The sequence below is a fragment of the Bombina bombina genome, chromosome 4, assembly GCF_027579735.1.
Source record: "Bombina bombina isolate aBomBom1 chromosome 4, aBomBom1.pri, whole genome shotgun sequence".
Taxonomy (NCBI): Eukaryota; Metazoa; Chordata; class Amphibia; order Anura; family Bombinatoridae; genus Bombina; species Bombina bombina.
The window spans coordinates 662,111,548-662,132,836 of record NC_069502.1 but is presented as its reverse complement, the minus strand read 5'-3'; the positions used below and the strand labels follow the sequence as shown (position 1 = coordinate 662,132,836).

Sequence of the window (21,289 nt, the reverse complement as noted above, 5' to 3'; positions counted from 1 at the left end):
AAACTTTTTGAGTTACCAGCTCCTACTGAGCATGTGCAAGAATTCACAGAATAAGTGTGTATGCATTTGAGATTGGCTGATGGCTGTCACATGGTACATGTATGCATTTGTGATTGGCTGATGGCTGTCACATGGTACAGGGGGAGTGGAAATAGACATAACTTTCAAAATTGTCATATACGCGCCCCTGTACGCCTCAGCTCGCCTGTGTCGGGGCGAATTTACCCACAGATAGTCACCATTGCATGCAAGCGTAATTTTGCGCTCTCATGCAATCCTGCCGCGCACAGCCAATCACGCGCAGGCAGGAGCTGTCAATCTCCTCGGTCGGACTAGACCGCGAAGATTGAATTTCACCACCTTAGAGGTGGCGAAGAAGTTAGGAAAGCAGCGGTCTGATGACCGCTGCTTGTTAAATACGGCAAGCAGGTTCTTGTGAGTACTTGCAGCCGTAGGGCTTTGATAAATCGAGCCCTAAGTGCTATTGCATTGTCTTGTTATCTTGCATTTGGTGATTATGCAAATAGACTGTGTTGACTGGTCCTTTAAAGAACCTTTTAGGGTTAGACTTGGAATCCTTTGAAATATTTTTTTTTATTTTGGCTAATTTGATTGCTTTTTTGCATGCTTTGTTACATTCCTTATAAATATGGTATGTTGAGTCAGTACTATTTTCTTTGAATAATTTAAATTCCCTAAGTTTTTTCCTTATTTTTCTTAACATATTTATATTTAGCCACATTGGCTTGGGTTTTTTATTTTTATAACCATATGGTATTTGTTGATATGTATATTTATTTAACAAAGTTTTAAATGTTATCTTTTTATCCTCTGTATTTTTATTAGAGAATACTTTGTTCCAATTTATTTAATGATTTCCATAAATCGTTGAATTTTGCTTTCTAAAAATTAAGTCTTATTTAAACCTTTAAGACACTGCTTTTGAAAAGAGATTTCAAATGTGACTATGTTATGATCACTGTTACCCAAATGTTCTTTGACTTCTATGTCTATTATATCTGTATTGTTTGATAGCACTAAATCCAATATAGCTTTACTCCTAGTTGGCTCCTCTATTAATTGTGACAAGAAGTTATCCCTGAGAACATATAAAAATCTATCCCCATTAGCTGAATTACTAGTTTTGTTGGCCCAGTTAATATCCGAGTAGTTCAAATCTCCCTTAATTACAGCACTGTTATTAGCAGCCTTACCTATTTGCATTAGTAGTTGTTTCCGCCATGTCACTAATGTTGGGGGGCTTGTAGCATGTTCCAAGTAATATTTTTTTTAGGATTCCCCCCCCCCCTCTTTATTTCAACCCACTGGGTCTCTACATTGTCACCTGTATCATAAATATCTTCCCTTATTGTAGGTTAAAGGTTGGGTTTAATATCACATGCATATGAATCCATAGGCTATAAAATATGGTCTTTCCATGACACTTTACAATCTTGTGCTTAACAAAAAAGTAGTTTTTTTTTCTCTCTTCTTCCTAAATCTAGTGCTTGCTTGCTAAAGTATAAGTAACAAAATAAAAAGCTGAAATATATTTACCTTATGCAAACTGAGTGTTAAAAGCATGTCCAACTAAATTGTAGATTTGCAGGTATTATGGTGACACTAAATTATTCTACACATAAGCTTTTTCCCCCCTTTCTTTCTTAAGCCCACTGACAAATAATAATTTACCACTTTTTTTTTATTCTGTTTAGGGAAAATGAAGCTCTGTGGAAGGAGGTCCTTGAATTACGGCAGAAGCAATTCCAGCCCCAGTTTGATGCTGTGAGTATTAAAATCCACACCAGTATCTACTATCAGACTAAATATATTTTCTCTAATATATTGTAAGTGTTGTGTTGAATGACGCGACATCTACATCTTAATAGAAACACCAGCTATGTAATAGTTCAGATGTTGAACATTATTCATTTTCTCCAACATTGGTGTGTCCGGTCCACGGCGTCATCCATTACTTGTGGGAAAATATTCTCCCCCACAGGGAAAGGCAAGGAGAGCACACACCAAGAGCTGTCCATATAGCTCCCCCTCTGGCTCCGCCCCCCAGTCATTCTCCTTGCCGCTCTGAACAAGTAGCATCTCCACGGGGATGGCGAGTAGTTTGTGGTGTTAGTTGTAGTTTTTTATTTCTTCTATCAAGAGTTTGTTATTTTAAAATAGTGCTGGCTTGTACTATTTACTCTCCAACAGAAAAGTGATGAAGATTTCTGTTTAAGAGGGCTATGATTTTAGCACAAGTAACTAAAATCCATTGCTGTTACCACGCAGGACTGTTGAAACTAGAGAACTTCAGTTGGGGGTAACAGCTTGCAGACTCATCTGCTTCAGGTATGACTAGTCTCCTTCTAACAACACAGGCTAATGCTAGATGACAGTCATTTTTCCCCTCAGGGAAAACGGTAAGCCATTTTTCTTTCACCTCAGCAAAAAAGATAACAGGCTTCCCCTTTTTGAATTTTATGCTGGTAGACACTGTTAGGGGCCAAATCGATTGTTTTTTTATTGCAATATCATGGCATATGAAATGTTTTATGAGCTCATATACACTTGGGGACGTTTTTTATTGATCTGGCTTGTTTTAGACACCTAAATCTAGTCAGGAAGGCCCCTTCACTCTAGTGTACTGAGGGAGGAGGCCTCATTTTGGCGCTTCAGCTGCGCAGTTGATTTTCAAGGCAGTGCATGCAGTCTCATGTGAGAGGGTCCTGTGGCTCAGAAAGTGACTCCAGAAGGCTTATTTCTGTGGATGGTTGACTCCTAAGGAAGGTAAAAGCTACAGCAATGCTGTAGCAGGGATTGTGGTGTATAAAAACGGTTAAATCCAACAATTTGCTCCGGTTTGCTTGTTTTAAGAGCTAGAGTCTCCATATTTGCTGTGCAATACTTTATAAGCATTAAGACACTGGGGTCCAAATTTCATAAAAATCGGATATTGCCTTCATAGTTTTTTGAACATTCAAAAATAAAGTGTGTCATTTTATTATTTAAAGAAACAGTAACGTTTTTGTTTAAAATCGTTTTTATTGCATTGTTTGCCTGCCTAAATCTGTTTAACATGTCTGGGCCATCAGATAACCTATGTTCTGTGTGTGTAGAGACAAATGTGGTTCCCCCTTCGAGTGTTTGTGATGATTGTGCCATAGCGTCCAAACAAAATAAGGACAGCTCTGTTACATTTCATAATGTTGCCCAAGATGATTTATCTAATGAAGGTAGTGGGGATAGTTCTACATCCTCTCCTTCTGTGTCTACACCAGCTTTGCCCGCGCAGGCGACACCTAGCGCGCCAGTGCTTATTTCTATGCAACAATTGACAGCAGTAGTGGATAATTCTATAGCAAATCTTTTATCCAAACTGCCAGCATTTCAGAGAAAGCGTGATTGTTCAGTTTTAAATACAGATAAAAAGGATGAACAATCAGACGCTGACGATGCCTTATCTATTTTACCCTCACATCAATCAGAATTGGCTGTGAGGGAAGGGCTGTCTGAGGGTGAAATTTCAGACTCAGGAAAAATTTCTCAGCAGGCAGAACCTGATATAGTAGCATTTAAGTTTAAGCTAGAACATCTCCGCGCTTTGCTTAAGGAGGTATTAGCTACTCTGGATGACTGTGATTCTATGGTAGTACCAGAGAAGTTGTGCAAATTGGATACATTTTTAGAGGTCCCAGTGCACGACGATGCTTTTCCTATACCCAAGAGGGTAGCGAGCATAGTGGATAAGGAGTGGGAGAAGCCAGGTGTACCTTTTGCCCCACCTCCTATATTTAAGAAAATGTTTCCCATAATAGACCCTAGAAGGGACGCATGGCAGACGGTCCCGAAGGTTGAGGGAGCTGTTTCAACACTAGCGAAGCGCACAACTATTCCTATAGAGGACAGCTGCGCTTTCAAAGATCCTATGGATAAAAAATTTGAAGGATTGCTTAAAAAGATTTTTGTTCAGCAAGGGTTCATCCTTCAACCAGCTACGTGTGTTATTACTGTCACTTCAGCTGCGTCCTTTTGGTTCGAGGAACTAGAAAGGTCGCTCCAGAAAGAGACTTCCTATGAAGAAGTCATGGACAGAATTCACGCATTAAAGTTAGCTAATTCCTTTATATTGGATGCCGCTTTTCAAATAACGAAATTGGCGGCGAAAAACTCAGGTTTTGCTATAGTAGTGCGGAGGGCGCTTTGGCTAAAATCCTGGTCGGCAGATGTGTCGTCCAAGACTAAGTTACTTAATATTCCTTTCAAGGGTAAGATCCTTTTTGGGCCGGAATTGAAGGAAATTATTTCAGACATCACTGGGGGTAAGGGCCATGCCCTCCCACAGGATAGGCCTTTTAAGGCTAAGAACAAGTCTCATTTTCGTTCCTTTCGCAATTTCAGGAACGGACTGGCTAATAACTCCACTGCCGCTAGACAAGAAGGTAACGCGGCCCAGCCCAAACCCGCTTGGAAGCCCATGCAAGGCTGGAATAAGGGTAAACAGACCAAGAAACCTGCTGCTGCTACCAAGACAGCATGAAGGGGTAGCCCCCGATCCGGGACCGGATCTGTTAGGGGGCAGACTATCTCTCTTCACTCAGGCTTGGGCAAGAGATGTTCCGGATCCCTGGGCACTAGAAATAGTCTCCCAGGGATACCTTCTAGAGTTCAAGGGACTTCCTCCAAAGGGAAGATTCCACCTGTCTCGCTTATCTTCAGACCAGACAAAGAAACGGGCATTCTTACATTGTGTAAGAGACCTATCAAAGATAGGAGTGATAAACCCAGTCCCCTCCGGGGAACAAGGTCTAGGTTTTTACTCAAACCTGTTTGTGGTTCCCAAAAAAGAGGGAACTTTCAGGCCAATTCTGGATTTAAAGATATTAAAAAAGTTCCTCAGAGTTCCATCCTTCAAAATGGAAACCATTCGGACAATCTTGCCGACAATCCAGCAGGGTCAATATTTGACTACCGTGGATCTAAAGGATGCATATCTGCATATCCCAATCCACAAAACTCATCAGTTCCTGAGGTTCGCTTTTCTGGACAAACATTACCAGTTCGCGGCTCTTCCATTCGGTTTAGCCACCGCTCCCAGAATTTTCACAAAGGTGCTAGGGTCCCTTCTAGCGGTCCTAAGGCCGAGGGGCATCGCTGTAGCACCTTATCTAGACAACATCCTAATCCAAGCGTCGTCTCTTTCCAAAGCAAGGGCCCACACGGACATTGTGTTGGCTTTTCTCAGATCTCACGGGTGGAAGGTGAACATAGAAAAGAGTTCACTGTCACTGTCCACAAGGGTTCCTTTTCTGGGAACAATAATAGATTCTGTGGAAATGAAGATCTTCCTGACAGAAGTCAGAAAGTTAAAGCTTCTAAACGCTTGTCGAGTTCTTCATTCTATTCCTCAACCCTCCATAGCTCAGTGCATGGAAGTAATAGGACTAATGGTCGCAGCAATGGACGTGGTTCCTTTTGCTCGAATTCATCTAAGACCATTACAGCTGTGCATGCTCAATCAGTGGAATGGGGACTATACAGACTTGTCTCCCCAAATTCAAGTAGACCAGGTAACCAGGGACTCACTTCTCTGGTGGTTGACCCAGGATCACCTGTCTCAGGGAATGAGTTTCCGCAGACCGGAGTGGGTCATTGTCACGACCGACGCCAGCCTCTTGGGTTGGGGCGCGGTCTGGGACTTTCTGAAAGCTCAGGGTCTATGGTCTTGAGAAGAGTCTCTTCTCCCGATAAACATTTTGGAACTAAGAGCAATATTCAATGCGCTCCTGGCTTGGCCTCAACTAGCGGAAGCCAGGTTCATAAGGTTTCAGTCGGACAACATAACGACTGTTGCGTACATCAATCATCAGGGGGAACAAAGAGTTCCTTGGCGAGGAGCGAGGTGTTCAAGATCATCAAATGGGAGGAGGATCACTCCTGCCATCTATCTGCAATTCACATCCCAGGAGTAGACAACTGGGAGGCGGACTATTTGAGTCGTCAGACTTTCCATCCGGGGTCTTTGCCCAGTTAACCCAATTATGGGGCATTCCAGACATGGATCTGATGGCGTCCCGTCAGAACTTCAAGATTCCTTGCTACGGGTCCAGATCCAGGGATCCCAAGGCGACTCTAGTGGATGCATTAGTGGCGCCTTGGTCGTTCAACCTAGCGTATGTGTTTCCACCGTTTCCTCTCCTTCCCAGGCTCATAGCCAGGATCAAACAGGAGAAGGCCTCGGTGATTCTGATAGCTCCTGCGTGGCCACGCAGGACTTGGTATGCAGACCTGGTGAATATGTCATCGGCTCCACCATGGAAGCTACCTTTGAGACAGGATCTTCTAGTACAAGGTCCATTCGAACATCCAAATCTAGTTTCTCTGCAGCTGACTGCTTGGAAATTGAACGCTTGATTTTATCCAAGCGTGGGTTTTCAAATTCTGTGATAGATACTCTGGTCCAAGCCAGAAAACCTGTGACTAGAAAGATTTACCATAAAATATGGAAAAAATATATCTGTTGGTGTGAATCCAAGGGATTCTCCTGGAGTAAGATTAAAATTCCAAAGATTCTCTCCTTTCTCCAAGAAGGTTTGGATAAAGGGTTGTCAGCGAGTTCTCTAAAGGGACAGATTTCTGCTTTATCTGTCTTGTTACACAAACGACTGGCAGCTGTGCCAGATGTACAAGCTTTTGTTCAGGCTTTGGTCAGAATCAAGCCTGTTTACAGACCCATGACTCCTCCTTGGAGTCTAAATTTAGTTCTTTCAGTTCTTCAAGGGGTTCCGTTTGAACCTTTACATTCCATAGATATTAGGTTACTATCTTGGAAAGTTCTGTTTTTGGTTGCTATTTCTTCTGCTAGAAGAGTTTCTGAATTATCTGCTTTGCAGTGTAATCCACCCTATCTAGTTTTCCATTCAGATAAGGTTGTTTTGCGTACTAAGCCTGGTTTTCTTCCAAAAGTTGTTTCCAACAAGAATATTAACCAGGAAATAGTTGTTCCTTCTCTGTGTCCGAATCCAGTTTCAAAGAAGGAACGTTTGTTACACAATTTAGATGTAGTTTGTGCTTTAAAGTTCTATTTAGAAGCAGCAAAAGATTTTAGACAAACCTCATCTTTGTTTGTCGTTTTCTCTGGTAAGAGGAGAGGTCAAAAAGCTACTGCTACCTCTTTCTTTCTGGCTGAAAAGCATTATCCGATTGGCTTATGAGACGGCCGGACGGCAGCCTCCTGAACGAATCATAGCTCACTCTACTAGGGCTGTGGCTTCCACATGGGCCTACAAGAACGAGGCTTCTGTTGATCAGATATGTAAGGCAGCGACTTGGTCTTCTCTGCACACTTTTGCCAAATTCTACAAATTTGATACTTATGCTTCTTCGGAGGCTGTTTTTGGGGGAGAGGTTTTGCAAGCCGTGGTGCCTTCCATTTAGGTAACCTGATTTGCTCCCTCCCTTCATCCGTGTCCTAAAGCTTTGGTATTGGTTCCCACAAGTAATGGATGACGCCGTGGACCGGACACACCAATGTTGGAGAAAACAGAATTTATGCTTACCTGATAAATTACTTTCTCCAACGGTGTGTCCGGTCCACGGCCCGCCCTGGTTTTCCTAATCAGGTTGAAAAAAAGTTATACACTACAGTCACCACGGCACCCTATAGTTTCTCCTTTTTCTCCTAACCGTCGGTCGAATGACTGGGGGGCGGAGCCAGAGGGGGAGCTATATGGACAGCTCTTGCTATGTGCTCTCCTTGCCTTTCCCTGTGGGGGAGAATATTTTCCCACAAGTAATGGATGACGCCGTGGACCGGACACACCGTTGGAGAAAGTAATTTATCAGGTAAGCATAAATTCTGTTTTTATAATATTTAGGTACTGTATGAAAAATATGATAAACAGAACATTCTCTTTACGATCCTGTCGGTGATGCAAAATGTTAGAGCTCTTTAAAGGGACATGAAACCCAAACATTTTCTTTCATAATTCAGATAGAGAATATAATTTTAAACAACTTTCCAATTTACTTCTGTTATTTAAGTTGCTTCCTTCTCTTGTTATTCTTTGCTGAAATGTTTATGTAGGATAGCTCAGGAGCAGCAAAGAACCTAGATTTTGTTGGCTGCATGTATATATACTAATTGTCATTGGCTAACCCATGTGTTCAGTCAGCAATCAGTAGTGCATTGCTGCTCATTCAACAATGCATACCAAGAGATCGAAGAAAAAATAATTGAAGTAAATTTGAAAGTTGCTTAAAAATGCCTGCTCTATCTTTATAATGAAAGAAACATTTTTGGGTTTCATATCCCTTTAAATGGACAGTACAGTCAAAATAAACTTTCATTATTTAGATAGGACTTGTAATTTTAATCAACTTTCCAATTTACTTTTATCATCAAATTTGCTTTATCTTGGTATTCTTAGTTGAAACTAAACCTAGGTAGACTCATATGCTAATTTTAGAAGCCCTTGAAGGCTGCCTCTTGTCACATGCTTTTTTAATTGCTGGTCGTTCATGTGGGCCATATAGATTGTGTCCACGCCCGGGGAGTTATTTAAGATTTAGCACAACACAGTACTAAATGCTGCAAGTCAATAGAATAATAGTTAGTCGTGATCAGGGGGCTGGAAGAAGGTTCCTACATACAAGTTAATCACAGAGGTAAAAAGTGTATTAATATAACTAGGTTGGTTATGCAAAATGGGGGAATGGGTAATAAAGGGATCATGCATCTTTTAAAACAATAAAAATTCTATTGTAGACTGTCCCTTTAAAGACTTCGTTTGCTACATGAATTTGTCAGACAGCACTATACTGTTTCATGTTTAAAGGATTACTTTCTGTTATAATTTTTTAAGCTAAACAACTAACATATTAAAGTTAATAAACATTAATTAAAACCTACTGACCTATATTTTCTCCAAAACAAAGTTTCATAACGTTCTAAAAGTTATATCTTTTATTCGCCGATGATGTCACGTTATCCTGCCCACTATTTTCAGCACTGCATGTTCAAAATGCTTAAACCAATAACTTTGTGTTTAAAGCGCCATTTTGAAACCTAGGTATTGTAAACGGATTGGTACAGAGCAAAGGATACCCACGGAGTGGGTTTGGAAAACAATAAAATTTGCAGACAAGATTTCTGATATACGGTAGAGATATGTTAATGAAATGCTATTGATAAAAAGCGTATTTGAGGTAGTTAGTTACAGGCATAGAAAATATTTACTTACAGTGGCCCTTTAAAGGGTCACTGTACTGTAAAACTTTACATTTTATATATACAGTGCATTCCTGTTAATTGGGACACAATTTACTTGTACTTTAAAAAAATAAATATAGCCTTTTCTGTGTTGGTCTATGGAACAAAAATAAGGTATAAAATGAAAGAAATGTGGGATTAATAAAAAAAAAAAACTTTTTTTTTTATATATATTGTAACTTTAGCGGGTACATACAGTACAAGTACTTAACGGGATATGAAACCCACGGACAACACGGAGTCTGTCCGTGGGATTCATTGCTGTTTATATATATATATATATATCAATGAATCCCACGGACGGACTCCGTGTTGTAACCAGGATCCAAATGAAGCAGGCACACAGGATTTTTCATAAACACTCCGTTTTAATGGCAGTATTTTAACCAAATGTTTCGGCTCAAACACGAGCCTTTGTCAATGGTGTACAAAACATTCGGTTTTGTACACCATTGACAAAGGCTCGTGTTTGAGCCGAAACGTTTGGTTAAAATACTGCCATTAAAACGGAGTGTTTATGAAAAATCCTGTGTGCCTGCTTACAACACAGAGTCCGTCCGTGGGATTCATTGCTGTTCTACTGTCTGTATCTACCCAGTGAGAGCACCAGGTAGCTAAACTTATTTAGTGAGTGCCGTACACTTCTGCAATTTTGTGTGTGTGTATATATATATATATATATATATATATATATATATATATATATATATATATAATATTCATGCATACATATACACACAGACAGACAAATGTCTCATTTTTTTTCTTCTCTTCTCTGAAGGATTCCTTTCAATATTGAAGATTCTCAGACTAAGGGCAGAAGAGGTTTTTTTTTATTTTTGGTTCCTCTAGTTAATTAAAACCTCTATACCTGCTCAGGTGTCTCTGCTTAGAGACATACTTTCGAAGTACAGGGACAACAAGCTTTTCTTATTTACTTGTTATATTGCCACTCCCCAGGAAGCCTCTGAAATTGTAATATTTCAGTTCAAGGAAAATTTGGAGCAAGATTCAGAGTGTGTGTTTTTCAGTATTAATCTTTTTTGCTCATTTCAAGAGACATTTGGGCCTTTCCTATTTCATATATTTTTTTTTTTACATAATTTAAATCTATAGGTTTTTCTCCAGTCAGAGCCAGTTTAGATCCTACTGTTAGACTTTAGTTAGTACACATGGTTATGTTTGTAAGATCTTTATAGCCCAGGGCTGTTGGAAATTAGCTCTCTTTTTCTAGGACTGATTTCATTCAATAATTCTCTCTCAGGGAGAACAGTGAAGGTTCTCACGGTTAACAGACAGAACAAGAATTTACATCCAAGAACTCAGATGATATTAGCCCAATTAGTGTCTTCTTACTATAGGCACAACATTGTGGCCTGTCTAGCTTTTCTTTATGTTTAGTGTTTACAAATGTTAAGACAGATTTTTTTTTTTTCTGATGGAATGGCAGCTAGTAGGGATCCATATTATTTTGGGTTGCCATGAATTGATTTTATGGCCCTCAGGCTTTATCAGATTCCATTATTTTTCAGTTGCTATACATCATTTCTGATCCTGGGAATTAACGTTCTATTCCAGGAATTCAATTTCAAATTAGAAAGTAGTTTAAAAATGGCTGCTATTTCTAAATCACAAAAGAAAAATGTGGGTTTCATGTCCCTTTAAGTCTTTATGTACAGTAAACAGTTACACATGTATAAAAACCTGCAGAAATGTACAGTATACAAATATGTAGGCTGAGGCTTTCATACAATGTATCCATGTAGGTGAGCAGAGCTGGCTGGCTGGGGAAAGTCTATGTGGAAAACAAGGATTTACACCACAAAATATGGCTCCACTTTTTGTTCCTTATGACACAAACAGTGCAGTATTGTTGGTAACCCTCATCTAAACCCCCATACTAATTTGTCAAGTAAAATAAAATTCTGCATGGCCCAAGAAAATTTAATTTAGAATTCTTAAAGTGTAGGTAAACTCTCCTCTTTATAAAAAAACAGATCTGGAATGTTCGTGATATGTTAGAATCTAACATTTAGATGGTGTTAAATTAATCAGTTGTAATGAAGTTATAACTTACTTTTAAATATAGATATGAAATTCAAATACTCCTCCGTCCACTTCAAAGGTCAATTTTTCTGTGAGCTCAAAGGGACCCGTCTACACCAACCATTCCCTAGTTTTGCATAACCAACACAGTTATATAAATACATTTTCTTTTACAAAGATAAGACGAGTCCACGGATTTCATTCTTATGGGATTTATCTTCCTGCTTACAGGAAGTGGCAAAGAGCACCACAGCAGAGCTGTATATATAGCTCCTCCCTTCCCTCCACCCCCAGTCATTCTCTTTGCCTGTGTTAGTGATAGGAAGAGGTAAAGTGAAAATAAAATTGAAGTTTTATTAAAAACAAAGCACAGTACACAGATTTTCATTAATATTTAAAGGAACAGTATCCTTTTATTTTCTATTTTTATATAAGGGACCTGAGTTTTTGCATCTGTTATTATGGAAGACATGGAACAAAGTACCTGTACATGTCTCGTGTTTAAATGCTATTGGGAAACCACCTGTCACACTATGTGAAGATTGTGTGGACAGAGCTCTGCAATGTAAAGATAAATTATTTTGTAATAAGGATTTGTCTAAAAATTATTCTCTAGCCAATGAGATTCAGGGTTTGCCGCAATCTTCTCCCCAAGCATCACAGCCTTTAACGCCAGCTAAAGCTGCGCCATCTGCAACGGCATCTACTTCTTTCACCTTGCAGGATATGGCGGCAGTAATGTCAGCTTCTCTCACTGAGGTTTTGTCTAAGTTGCCGGTGTTACAAGGCAAACGTAGCAGGGCAGAAACGCAGGGGGTCCCTGTAGCTTCTGATGATTTGATGGCCATTTCTGATGTACCCTCCCAGTCCTCTGAATTGGAGGGAAAGGAGATTCTGTCTGAGGGAGAACTGTCTGATTCAGGCAGTGCTTTGCCCCAAACAGATTCGGACGTTATGTCCTTTAGATTTAAACTGGAACACCTCAGATTGTTACTTCGGGAGGTCCTAGCGACTCTGGACGATTGTGACTCTATTGTGGTCCTGCCAGAAAAATTGTGTAAGATGGACAGATACCTGGAAGTCCCTGCTTACTCAGATACCTTTCCGGTTCCTAAGAGAATTTCGGAGATTGTCACCAAGGAATGGGAAAGGCCGGGTATCCCGTTCTCCCCTTCCTCTATGTTCAAGAAAATGTGAAGGACTAACACTGTGAAGGACTTTTGGCAAACAGTCCCTAAGGTGGAGGGAGCTATTTCTACACTGGCTAAGGGTACAACTATTCCTATTGAAGACAGTTGTGCTTTCAAAGACCCTATGGATAAAAAATTAGAGGGTCTGCTGAAGAAGCTATTCGTTCATCAAGGTTTTCTCTTACAGCCGACGGCCTGTTTTGTACCAGTTACAACTGCGGCTGCCTTTTGGTTTGAGGCCTTGGAAGAATCTCTGAAGACAGAGACTTATTTAGAGGAAATAATGGAAAGGATTAAGGCACTGAAATTGGCCAATTCCTTTGTCACTGACGCTCCTTTTCAGATTGCTAAGCTAGCGGCTAAGAATGCAGGTTTTGCCATTCTAGCGCGCAGAGCCTTGTGGTTAAAGTCTTGGTCTGCGGACGTGTCCTCTAAAACCAAGCTTTTATCTATTCCTTTCAAGGGGAAGACTTTATTCGGTCCTGACTTGAAGGAAATTATTTCTGACATTACGGGAGGTAAGGGCCATTTTGTACCTCAAGATAAAACATCTAAGCAGAGGGGTAGACAGAGTAATTTTCGTTCCTTTCGAAACTTCAAGTCCCCTCTTCCACTAAACAGGAAGGGAACTTTGCTCAAACCAAGTCCGTCTGGAGACCCGATCAGGCTTGGAACAAGGGTAAACGACCCAAGAAGCCCGCTGCTGCCCCCAAGATGGCATGAAGGGGCGGCCCCCGATCCGGGACCGGATCTCGTAGGGGGCAGACTGTTTCTCTTTACCCATCTCTTGGATAAGAGATGTTCAAGATCCCTGGACACTGGAAATCGTGTCCCAAGGGTATCGACTGGAGTTCAAAAATTCTCTCCCAAGGGGGAGGTTTATTCTTTCACGATTGTCTGTCTGTAGACCAGACAAAAAGAGAGGCGTTCTTACGTTGTGTAAAAGACCTCTCTACTATGGGAGTAATCTGTCCGGTTCCAATTCTGGTACAGGGGCAGGGGTTTACTCAAATCTTTTCGTGGTTCCCAAAAAGGAGGGAACATTCAGACACATTTTAGACCTCAAAAGTCTAAACCAGTTTCTAAGAGTCCCATCCTTCAAGATGGAGACTATCCGAACTATTCTTCTATTGATCCAGGAGGGTCAATATATGACTTTCGTGGATTTAAAGGATGCATACCCTCACATTCCTATCCACAGAGATCTTCACCAGTTTCTAAAATTTGCCTTTATGGACAAACATTTTCAGTTCGTGGCTCTTCCCTTCGGACTGGCCACGGCTCCCAGGATCTTCACGAAGGTTCTAGGGTCTCTACTAGCGGTTCTCAGACCACGGGGTGTTGCTGTTGCGCCTTATCTGGACAAAATTCTGATCCAGGCGCCGTCTTATCAACTTGCAAAGTCTCATACCGACATAGTTCTGTCCTTCTGAAGGACTCGCGGGTGAAGGTGAATGTAGGAAAGAGTTCACTACTTCCACAGACAAGGGTTCCTTTCCTAGGAACTCTGATAGATTCTGTGTCCATGAAAATTTTCATAACGGAGGTCAGAAAGTTAAAGATTCTGAACACATGCCGAGCTCTTCAGTAAAATCGTCGACCTTCAGTGGCCCAGTGCATGGAAATGATTGGATTGATGGTGGCAGCAATGGACATCATTCCGTTTGCTCGTTTTTATCTCAGACCTCTACAACTGAGCATGCTCAGACAGTGGAATGGAGATTATGCAAATTTGTCTCCTCAGATAGATCTGGACCTGGAGACAAGAGACTCTCTTCTTTGGTAGTTGTCGCAGGATCATCTGTCCCAGGGGATGTGCTTCTGCAGACCCTCATGGGTGATAGTGACAACAGATGCCAGTCTACTAGGTTGGGGGGCGGTTTGGAATTCCCTGAAGGCTCAGGGTGTGTGGACTCGCTCAGAGTCGCTGCTCCCAACCAATATTCTGGAGTTGAGAGCGATATTCAATGCTCTTCAGGCTTGGCCTCAGTTAGCTTCAGAGAAGCACAAATAAATACCTCCCTGTGTATATTTTCTGTGTCCTGGATGTAAAGACAAAGCAGTGTTCCTTGTACAATTACAAACAGTGTCAGGGATCTTGAGCATATAGTGCTTACCCTTGATTAGTCTGTTTGTTGAGCGGGATGGGGTGCCGGCCTCACTGGGCTCACTCAGACTTGCTTCTGCTGTGACCACTCCAGCTCCAATCGTCCTTGCCGGTCTTTCAAGCCCCTTACACCGCCTTGCACAGAACTCCGCCAAGCCGTTGCGGGAAGCTCACGTGACCTTAGGGTACTGAACCGGAAATCCTCACTGGGTCCGTTCCTCTCTGTTCATTGGTCCGCTCCGCCACACTCTCCAGGATCGGGTGTTAGATGTCCCACAGACACTCCGCGTAGCTGCTATCAGCTCCTGTATACCACGGAGCAGGGTATAATGGCATCAACCGGCTGTGCTACAGTCCAGCTGGTCAGTAGCAAGCAAAACAATCTAAGCAAGCAGCTACGACTACAGCAACAGCCGAAACGCGTCAGCTTGTGCTTCAATTGCTGAATTCAAAACTGTACTTTATTGTTGGTCTGTGTTACAGGCTATGTTTTTACCTGATGATCAACAAAAATTTTGGATTTTTAAATATATTTGGCTCCCGGCTGGTGCTCCTTATCACCTTCGATTGTTTTGCTCAGTTAGCTTCAGCCAAATTCATCCGGTTTCAGTTGGACAACATCACGACTGTGGCTTACATCAATCATCAGGGAGGAACAAGGAGTTCCTTAGCGATGACAAAAGTATCCAAGATAATTCGGTGGGTGGAGACCCACTCTTGTTATCTGTCAGCAATTTATATCCCAGGAGTGGACAACTGGGAAGCGGACTTTTTGAGCAGACAGACGTTTCATCCGAGGGAATGGGAACTCCATCCGGAGGTCTTTGCTACTGTGATTCTCAGGTGGGGCAGACCGGAATTGGATCTGATGGCGTCTCATCAGAATGCCAAGCTCCCAAGATATGGATCCAGGTCCAGGAATCCTCAGGCCGAACTGATAGATGCTTTGGCAGTGCCTTGGTCGTTCAACCTAGCTTATGTGTTTCCACAGTTTGCTCTCCTTCCCCAGATGATTGCTCGGATCAAACTGGAGAGGGCTTCAGTAATGTTAATTGCTCCTGCGTGGCCACGCAGGACTTGGTATGCGGATCTGGTGGACATGTCATCTCTGCCACCATGGAAGCTTCCATTGAGGCAAGACCTTGATTTTATCTAAGCGAGGGTTCTCTGATTCGGTTATTGATACTTTGATTCAGGCACGTAAACCTGTTACTAGAAAGATTTACCATAAGATATGGCGTTAATATCTCTATTGGTGCGAATCCAAGGGCTACTCGTGGAGTAGGGTTAGGATTCCCAGAATTTTATCTTTTCTCCAAGAAGGATTGGAGAAAGGGTTATCAGCAAGTTCCTTAAAGGGACAAATTTCTGTCTTGTCTATTCTGTTACACAAACGTCTGTCAGATGTTCCAGACGTTCAATCTTTTTGTCAGGCTCTAACTAGAATCAGGCCTGTATTTAGACCAATTGTTCCTTTTTGGAGTTTGAATTTGGTTCTTAGTGTTCTTCAAGGGGTTCCGTTTGAACCTATGCATTCCATAGATATTAAGTTATTATCTTGGAAAGTTTTATTTCTTTTGCAAGATGTACCGAGTCCACGGATTCATCCTAACTTGTGGGATATTGTCCTTCCTGACAGGAAGTAGCAAAGAGAGCACCACAGCAGAGCTGTCTATATAGCTCCCCCCCAGTCATTCTCTTTGCAGGAAGGGTAAAAATAAGAGATGTTCCCTCAGACAGATTCAGATATGACGGCATTTAAATTTAAGCTAGAGCACCTCCATTTATTGCTCAGGGAGGTTTTAGCTACTCTGGATGATTGTGACCCTATTGTCGTTCCAGAGAAATTGTGTAAAATGGACAAATATTTAGAGGTTCCTGTTTACACTGATGTTTTTCCGGTCCCTAAGAGGATTTCGGACATTGTTACTAAGGAGTGGGATAGACCAGGTTTTCCGTTCGCTCCCCCTCCTGTTTTTAAGAAAATGTTCCCCATTTCTGACACCATAAAGGACTCATGGCAGACGGTCCCTAAGGTGGAGGGAGCTATATCTACTCTGGCTAAGCGTACAACTATATCTATTGAAGACAGTTGTGCTTTCATTGATCTTATGGATAAAAAGTTAGAGGGTCTCCTAAAGAAAATTTTTGTTCATCAGGGTTTTCTTCTTCAACCTATAGCTGCATTGTTCCGGTAACCACTGCAGCTGCTTTTTGGTTTGAGGCTCTAGAAGAGGCAATTCAGATTTTGCCATTTTAACGCGAAGAGAGTTATGGCTTAAGTCCTGGTCAGCTGATGTGTCATCTAAATCTAAGCTTTTGACCATCCCTTTCAAAGGTAAGACCCTATTCGGGCCTGCACTGAAAGCGATCATTTCAGACCACTGGAGGGAAGGGTCATGCCCTCCCTCAAGATAAGTCAAATAAGACAAGGACCAAACAAAATAATTTTCGTTCCTTTCGAAACTTCAAGGGTGGTCCCGCTTCCTCTTCCCCTGCTCCAAAGCAAGAGGGGAACTTTGCTCAATCCAAGCCAACCTGGAGACCTAACCAGGCTTGGAACAAGGGTAAACAGGCCAAAAAGCCTGCTGCTGCCACTAAGGCAGCATGAAGGGGTAGCCCCCGATCCGGGACCGGATCAAGTTGGGGCAGACTTTCTCTCTTTGATCAGGCCTGGACAAGAGATGTTCAGGACTCCTGGGCCGTAGAAATTGTAACCCAGGGGTATCTTCTAGATTTCAAAGATTTTCCTCTAAGAGGGAGGTTCCATCTTTCTCAATTGTCTGTAAACCAGACAAAAAGAGAGGCGTTCTTACGCTGTGTAGAAGACCTTTTTACCATGGGAGTGATCTGCCCAGTTCCGAAAACAGAACAGGGGCAAGGTTTCTACTCCAATCTGTTTGTGTTTCCCAAAACTTGCCAAGTCTAACACGGACTTAGTGTTGGCCTTTCTAAGATCTCATGGGTGGAAGGTGAATGTGAAAAAGAGTTCTCTTATTCCTCTCACAAGAGTTCCATTCCTGGGAACTCTGATAGATTCGGTGGACATGAAAATATTTCTGACGGAGGTCAGGAAATCAAAGATTTTAACCACCTGCCGAACTCTTCATTCCATTCCTCGGCCGTCAGTGGCTCAGTGTATGGAGGTAATCGGACTTATGGTAGCGGCAATGGACATAGTTCCATTTGCTCGCTTGCTTCTCAGACCACTGCAACTATGCATGCTCAAACAGTGGAATGGGGATTATGCAGATTTATCTCCTTAGATAAATCTGGATCAAGAGACCAGAGACTCTCTTCTTTGGTGGTTGTCACAGGATCACCTGTCCAGGGGAATGTGTTTCCGCAGGCCAGCGTGGGTTATTGTGACGATGGACGCCAGCCTACTGGGCGTGCAGTCTGGAATTCCCTGAAAGCACAGGGTTTGTGGACTCAGGAGGAGGCCGTCCTACCGATTTAAATATTCTGGAATTAAGAGCGATATTCAATGCTCTTCAGGCGTGGCCTCAGCTGGCTTTGGCTGGATTCATCAGGTTTCAGTCGGACAACATCACGACTGTAGCTTATGTCAATCAGGGGGGAACAAGAAGTTCCTTGGCGATGATAGTAATTTCCAGGATAATCCGATGGGCAGAGACTCACTCTTGCCATCTATCAGCGATCGATGTCCCAGGGGTGGAGTACTGGGAGGCAGATTTTCTAAGTCGTCAGACTTTTCATCCGGGGGAGTGGGAGCTCCATCCGGAGGTGTTTGCTCAACTGGTTCAGCTATGGGGCACACCAGAATTGGATCTGATGGCGTCTCGTCAGAACACCAAACTTCCTTGTTACGGATCCAGGTCAAGGGATCCTCAGGCAGTACTGATAGATGCTCTAGCAGTACCCTGGTCGTTCAACCTGGCTTATGTGTTTCCACCATTCCCTCTCCTTCCGCGTCTGATTGCCAGAATCAATCAGGAGAGAGCTTTGGTGATTCTGATAGCGCCTGCGTGGCCACGCAGGATTTGGTATGCAGACCTGGTCGACATGTCATCTCTGCCACCATGGACTCTGCCACTGAGACAGGACCTTTTGATCAAGGTCCATTCAAGCATCCAAATCTAATTTCTCTTCAACTGACTGCTTGGAGATTGAACGCTTGATTTTATCAAAGCGGGGTTCTCTGAGTCGGTCATAGATACCTTGATTCAGGCTCGAAAGCCTGTCACCAGGAAGATCTATCATAAGATATGGCGTAAATATCTTTTTTGGTGTGAATCCAAAGGCTACTCATTGAGTACGATCAGGATTCCTAGGATTTTGTCTTTTCTCCTAGAAGGATTGGAGAAAGGATTGTCCGCTAGTTCCTTAAAGGGACAGATATCTGCTTTGTCTATTCTGTTGCACAAGCGTCTGGCAGATGTCCCAGACGTTCGGCCTTTTTGTCAGGCTTTAGTTAGAATTAAGCCTGTGTTTACACCTGTTGCTCCGCCATGGAGTCTCAATTTAGTTCTTAAAGTTCTTCAGGGGGTTCCGTTTGAACCCATGCATTCCATAGATATTAAGCTTCTATCTTGGAAAGTTCTATTTCTAGTTGCTATCTCTTCAGCTCGAAGAGTTTCTGAACTATCTGCATTACAATGTGACTCGCCTTATCTTGTTTTCCATGCTGATAAGGTGGTTTTGCGTACCAAACCTGGGTTCCTCCCTAAGGTTGTTTCTAAAAGGAATATCAATCAGGAAATTGTTGTTCCTTCTCTGTGTCCTAATCCTTCTAAGAAGGAGCGTCTGTTACATAACCTGGACAAGGTCCGTGCCTTGAAGTTTTATTTACAGGCAACCAAAGATTTTCGCCAATCATCTTCTTTGTTTGTTGTCTATGCTGGAAAGCGTAGAGGTCAAAAGGCTACGGCTACCTCTCTTTCCTTTTGGCTGAAAAGCATCATCCATTTGGCTTATCAGACTGCTGGACAGCAGCCTCCTGAAAGAATTACAACTCACTCCACTAGAGCGGTGGCTTCCACATGGGCTTTTAAAAATAATGCTTCTGTTGAACAGATTTGTAAGGCTGCGACTTGGTCTTTGCTTCATACCTTTTCCAAATTTTACAAATTTGATACTTTTGCTTCTTCGGAGGCTATTTTTGGGAGAAAGGTTTTGCAAACAGTGGTGCCTTCCGTTTAGGTTCCTGTCTTGTCCCTCCCTTCATCCGTGTCCTAAAGCTTTGGTATTGGTATCCCACAAGTTATGATGAATCCGTGGACTCGGTACATCTTGCAAAAGAAAACAGAATTTAGGCTTACCTGATAAATGTCTTTTTTTTTGCGATGTTCCGAGTCCACGGCCCGCCCTGTCTATTCAAGACAGATAGTATTTTTTATGTAAACTTCAGTCACCTCTGCACCTTATAGTTTCTCCTTTTCTTCCTTGGCCTTCGGTCGAATGACTGGGGGGTGGAGTTAAAGGGGGAGCTATATAGACAGCTCTGCTGTGGTGCTCTCTTTGCTACTTCCTCTCAGGAAGGACAATATCCCACAAGTTAGGATGAATCCGTGGACTCGGTACATCGCAAAAGAAAGAAATTTATCAGGTAAGCATAAATTCTGTTTTTGGGTTGCTATTTCTTCTGCTCGCAGAGTTTCTGAACTTTCAGCTTTAGAATGTGACCCTCCTTACCTTATCTTCCATTCTGATAAGGTGGTTTTGCGTACCAAACTTGGTTTTCTTCCTACGGTGGTTTCTAATAAGAATATTAATCAGGAAATTGTAGTTCCTTCCTTGTGTTCTAATCCTTCCAAGAAGGAACGTCTGTTACATAATTTGGACGTGGTCCGCGCCCTGAAGTTTTACTTGCAGACGACTAAGGATTTTCGTCAATCATCTTCATTATTTGTTGTGTTTTCTGGAAAGCGTAGGGGCCAGAAGGCTACGGCTACCTCTCTTTCTTTTTGGCTGAAGAGTATCATCCGTCTGGCATATGAGACTGCTGGACGGCAGCCTCCTGAAAGAATTACGGCTCATTCTACTAGAGCTGTGGCTTCCTCATGGGCATTTAAAAACGATGCTTCTGTTGAACAGATTTGCAAGGCAGCAACTTGGTCGTCTCTTCACACTTTTTCCAAATTTGATACTTTTGCCTCGTCTGAGGCTGTTTTTGGGAGAAAGGTTCTTCAAGCAGTGGTGCCTTTCCGTTTAGGTTCCTGTCTTGTCCCTCCCTTTTCATCCGTGTCCTATAGCTTTGGTGTTGTATCCCATAAGTAAGGATGAAATCCGTGGACTCGTCGTATCTTTGTAAAAGAAAAGGAAATGCTCAACTGGTTCACAACAAGCAGACTCTCATACAGAGATTGTGTTGTCTTTTCTACGTTCCCACGGATGGAAAGTGAATCTGGAAAAGAGTTCCCTTGTTCCAGCTCAAAGGGTAGTTTTCTTAGGAACCATAATAGATTTCATAGATAGGGAAAGTTTTCTGACGGAGGTCAGAAAATCTAAAATTCTCTCCTCTTACCTCTCTCTACAGTCTGTTTGGCCATCAGTAGCTCAATGTATGGAGATAATTGGTCTGATGGTCGCTTCCATGGACATCATTCCATTTGAGAGCTCTGCAGTTATGCATGCTCGGACAATGGAACCGAGACCGTTTGGATCTGTCTCAGAGGATAGATCTAGACCAGTCGACGAGACTTTCTCTCCCATGGT

At 42.3% G+C, this 21,289-nt stretch overlaps 1 protein-coding gene across 3 annotated transcripts in view; it reads left to right on the top strand.

Moving 5' to 3' along the window:
* The window catches only part of LOC128656690 (heat shock factor protein 2), a 145,530-nt gene that overhangs the window by 62,763 nt on the left and 61,478 nt on the right, over nucleotides 1-21,289 (top strand). For all 3 annotated transcript variants that reach the window (XM_053710784.1, XM_053710783.1, XM_053710785.1), the window contains exon 5: nucleotides 1,716-1,785. In XM_053710784.1, the coding sequence (XP_053566759.1) occupies nucleotides 1,716-1,785 (70 nt within the window). The remainder of the gene's footprint in view (nucleotides 1-1,715; nucleotides 1,786-21,289) is intronic.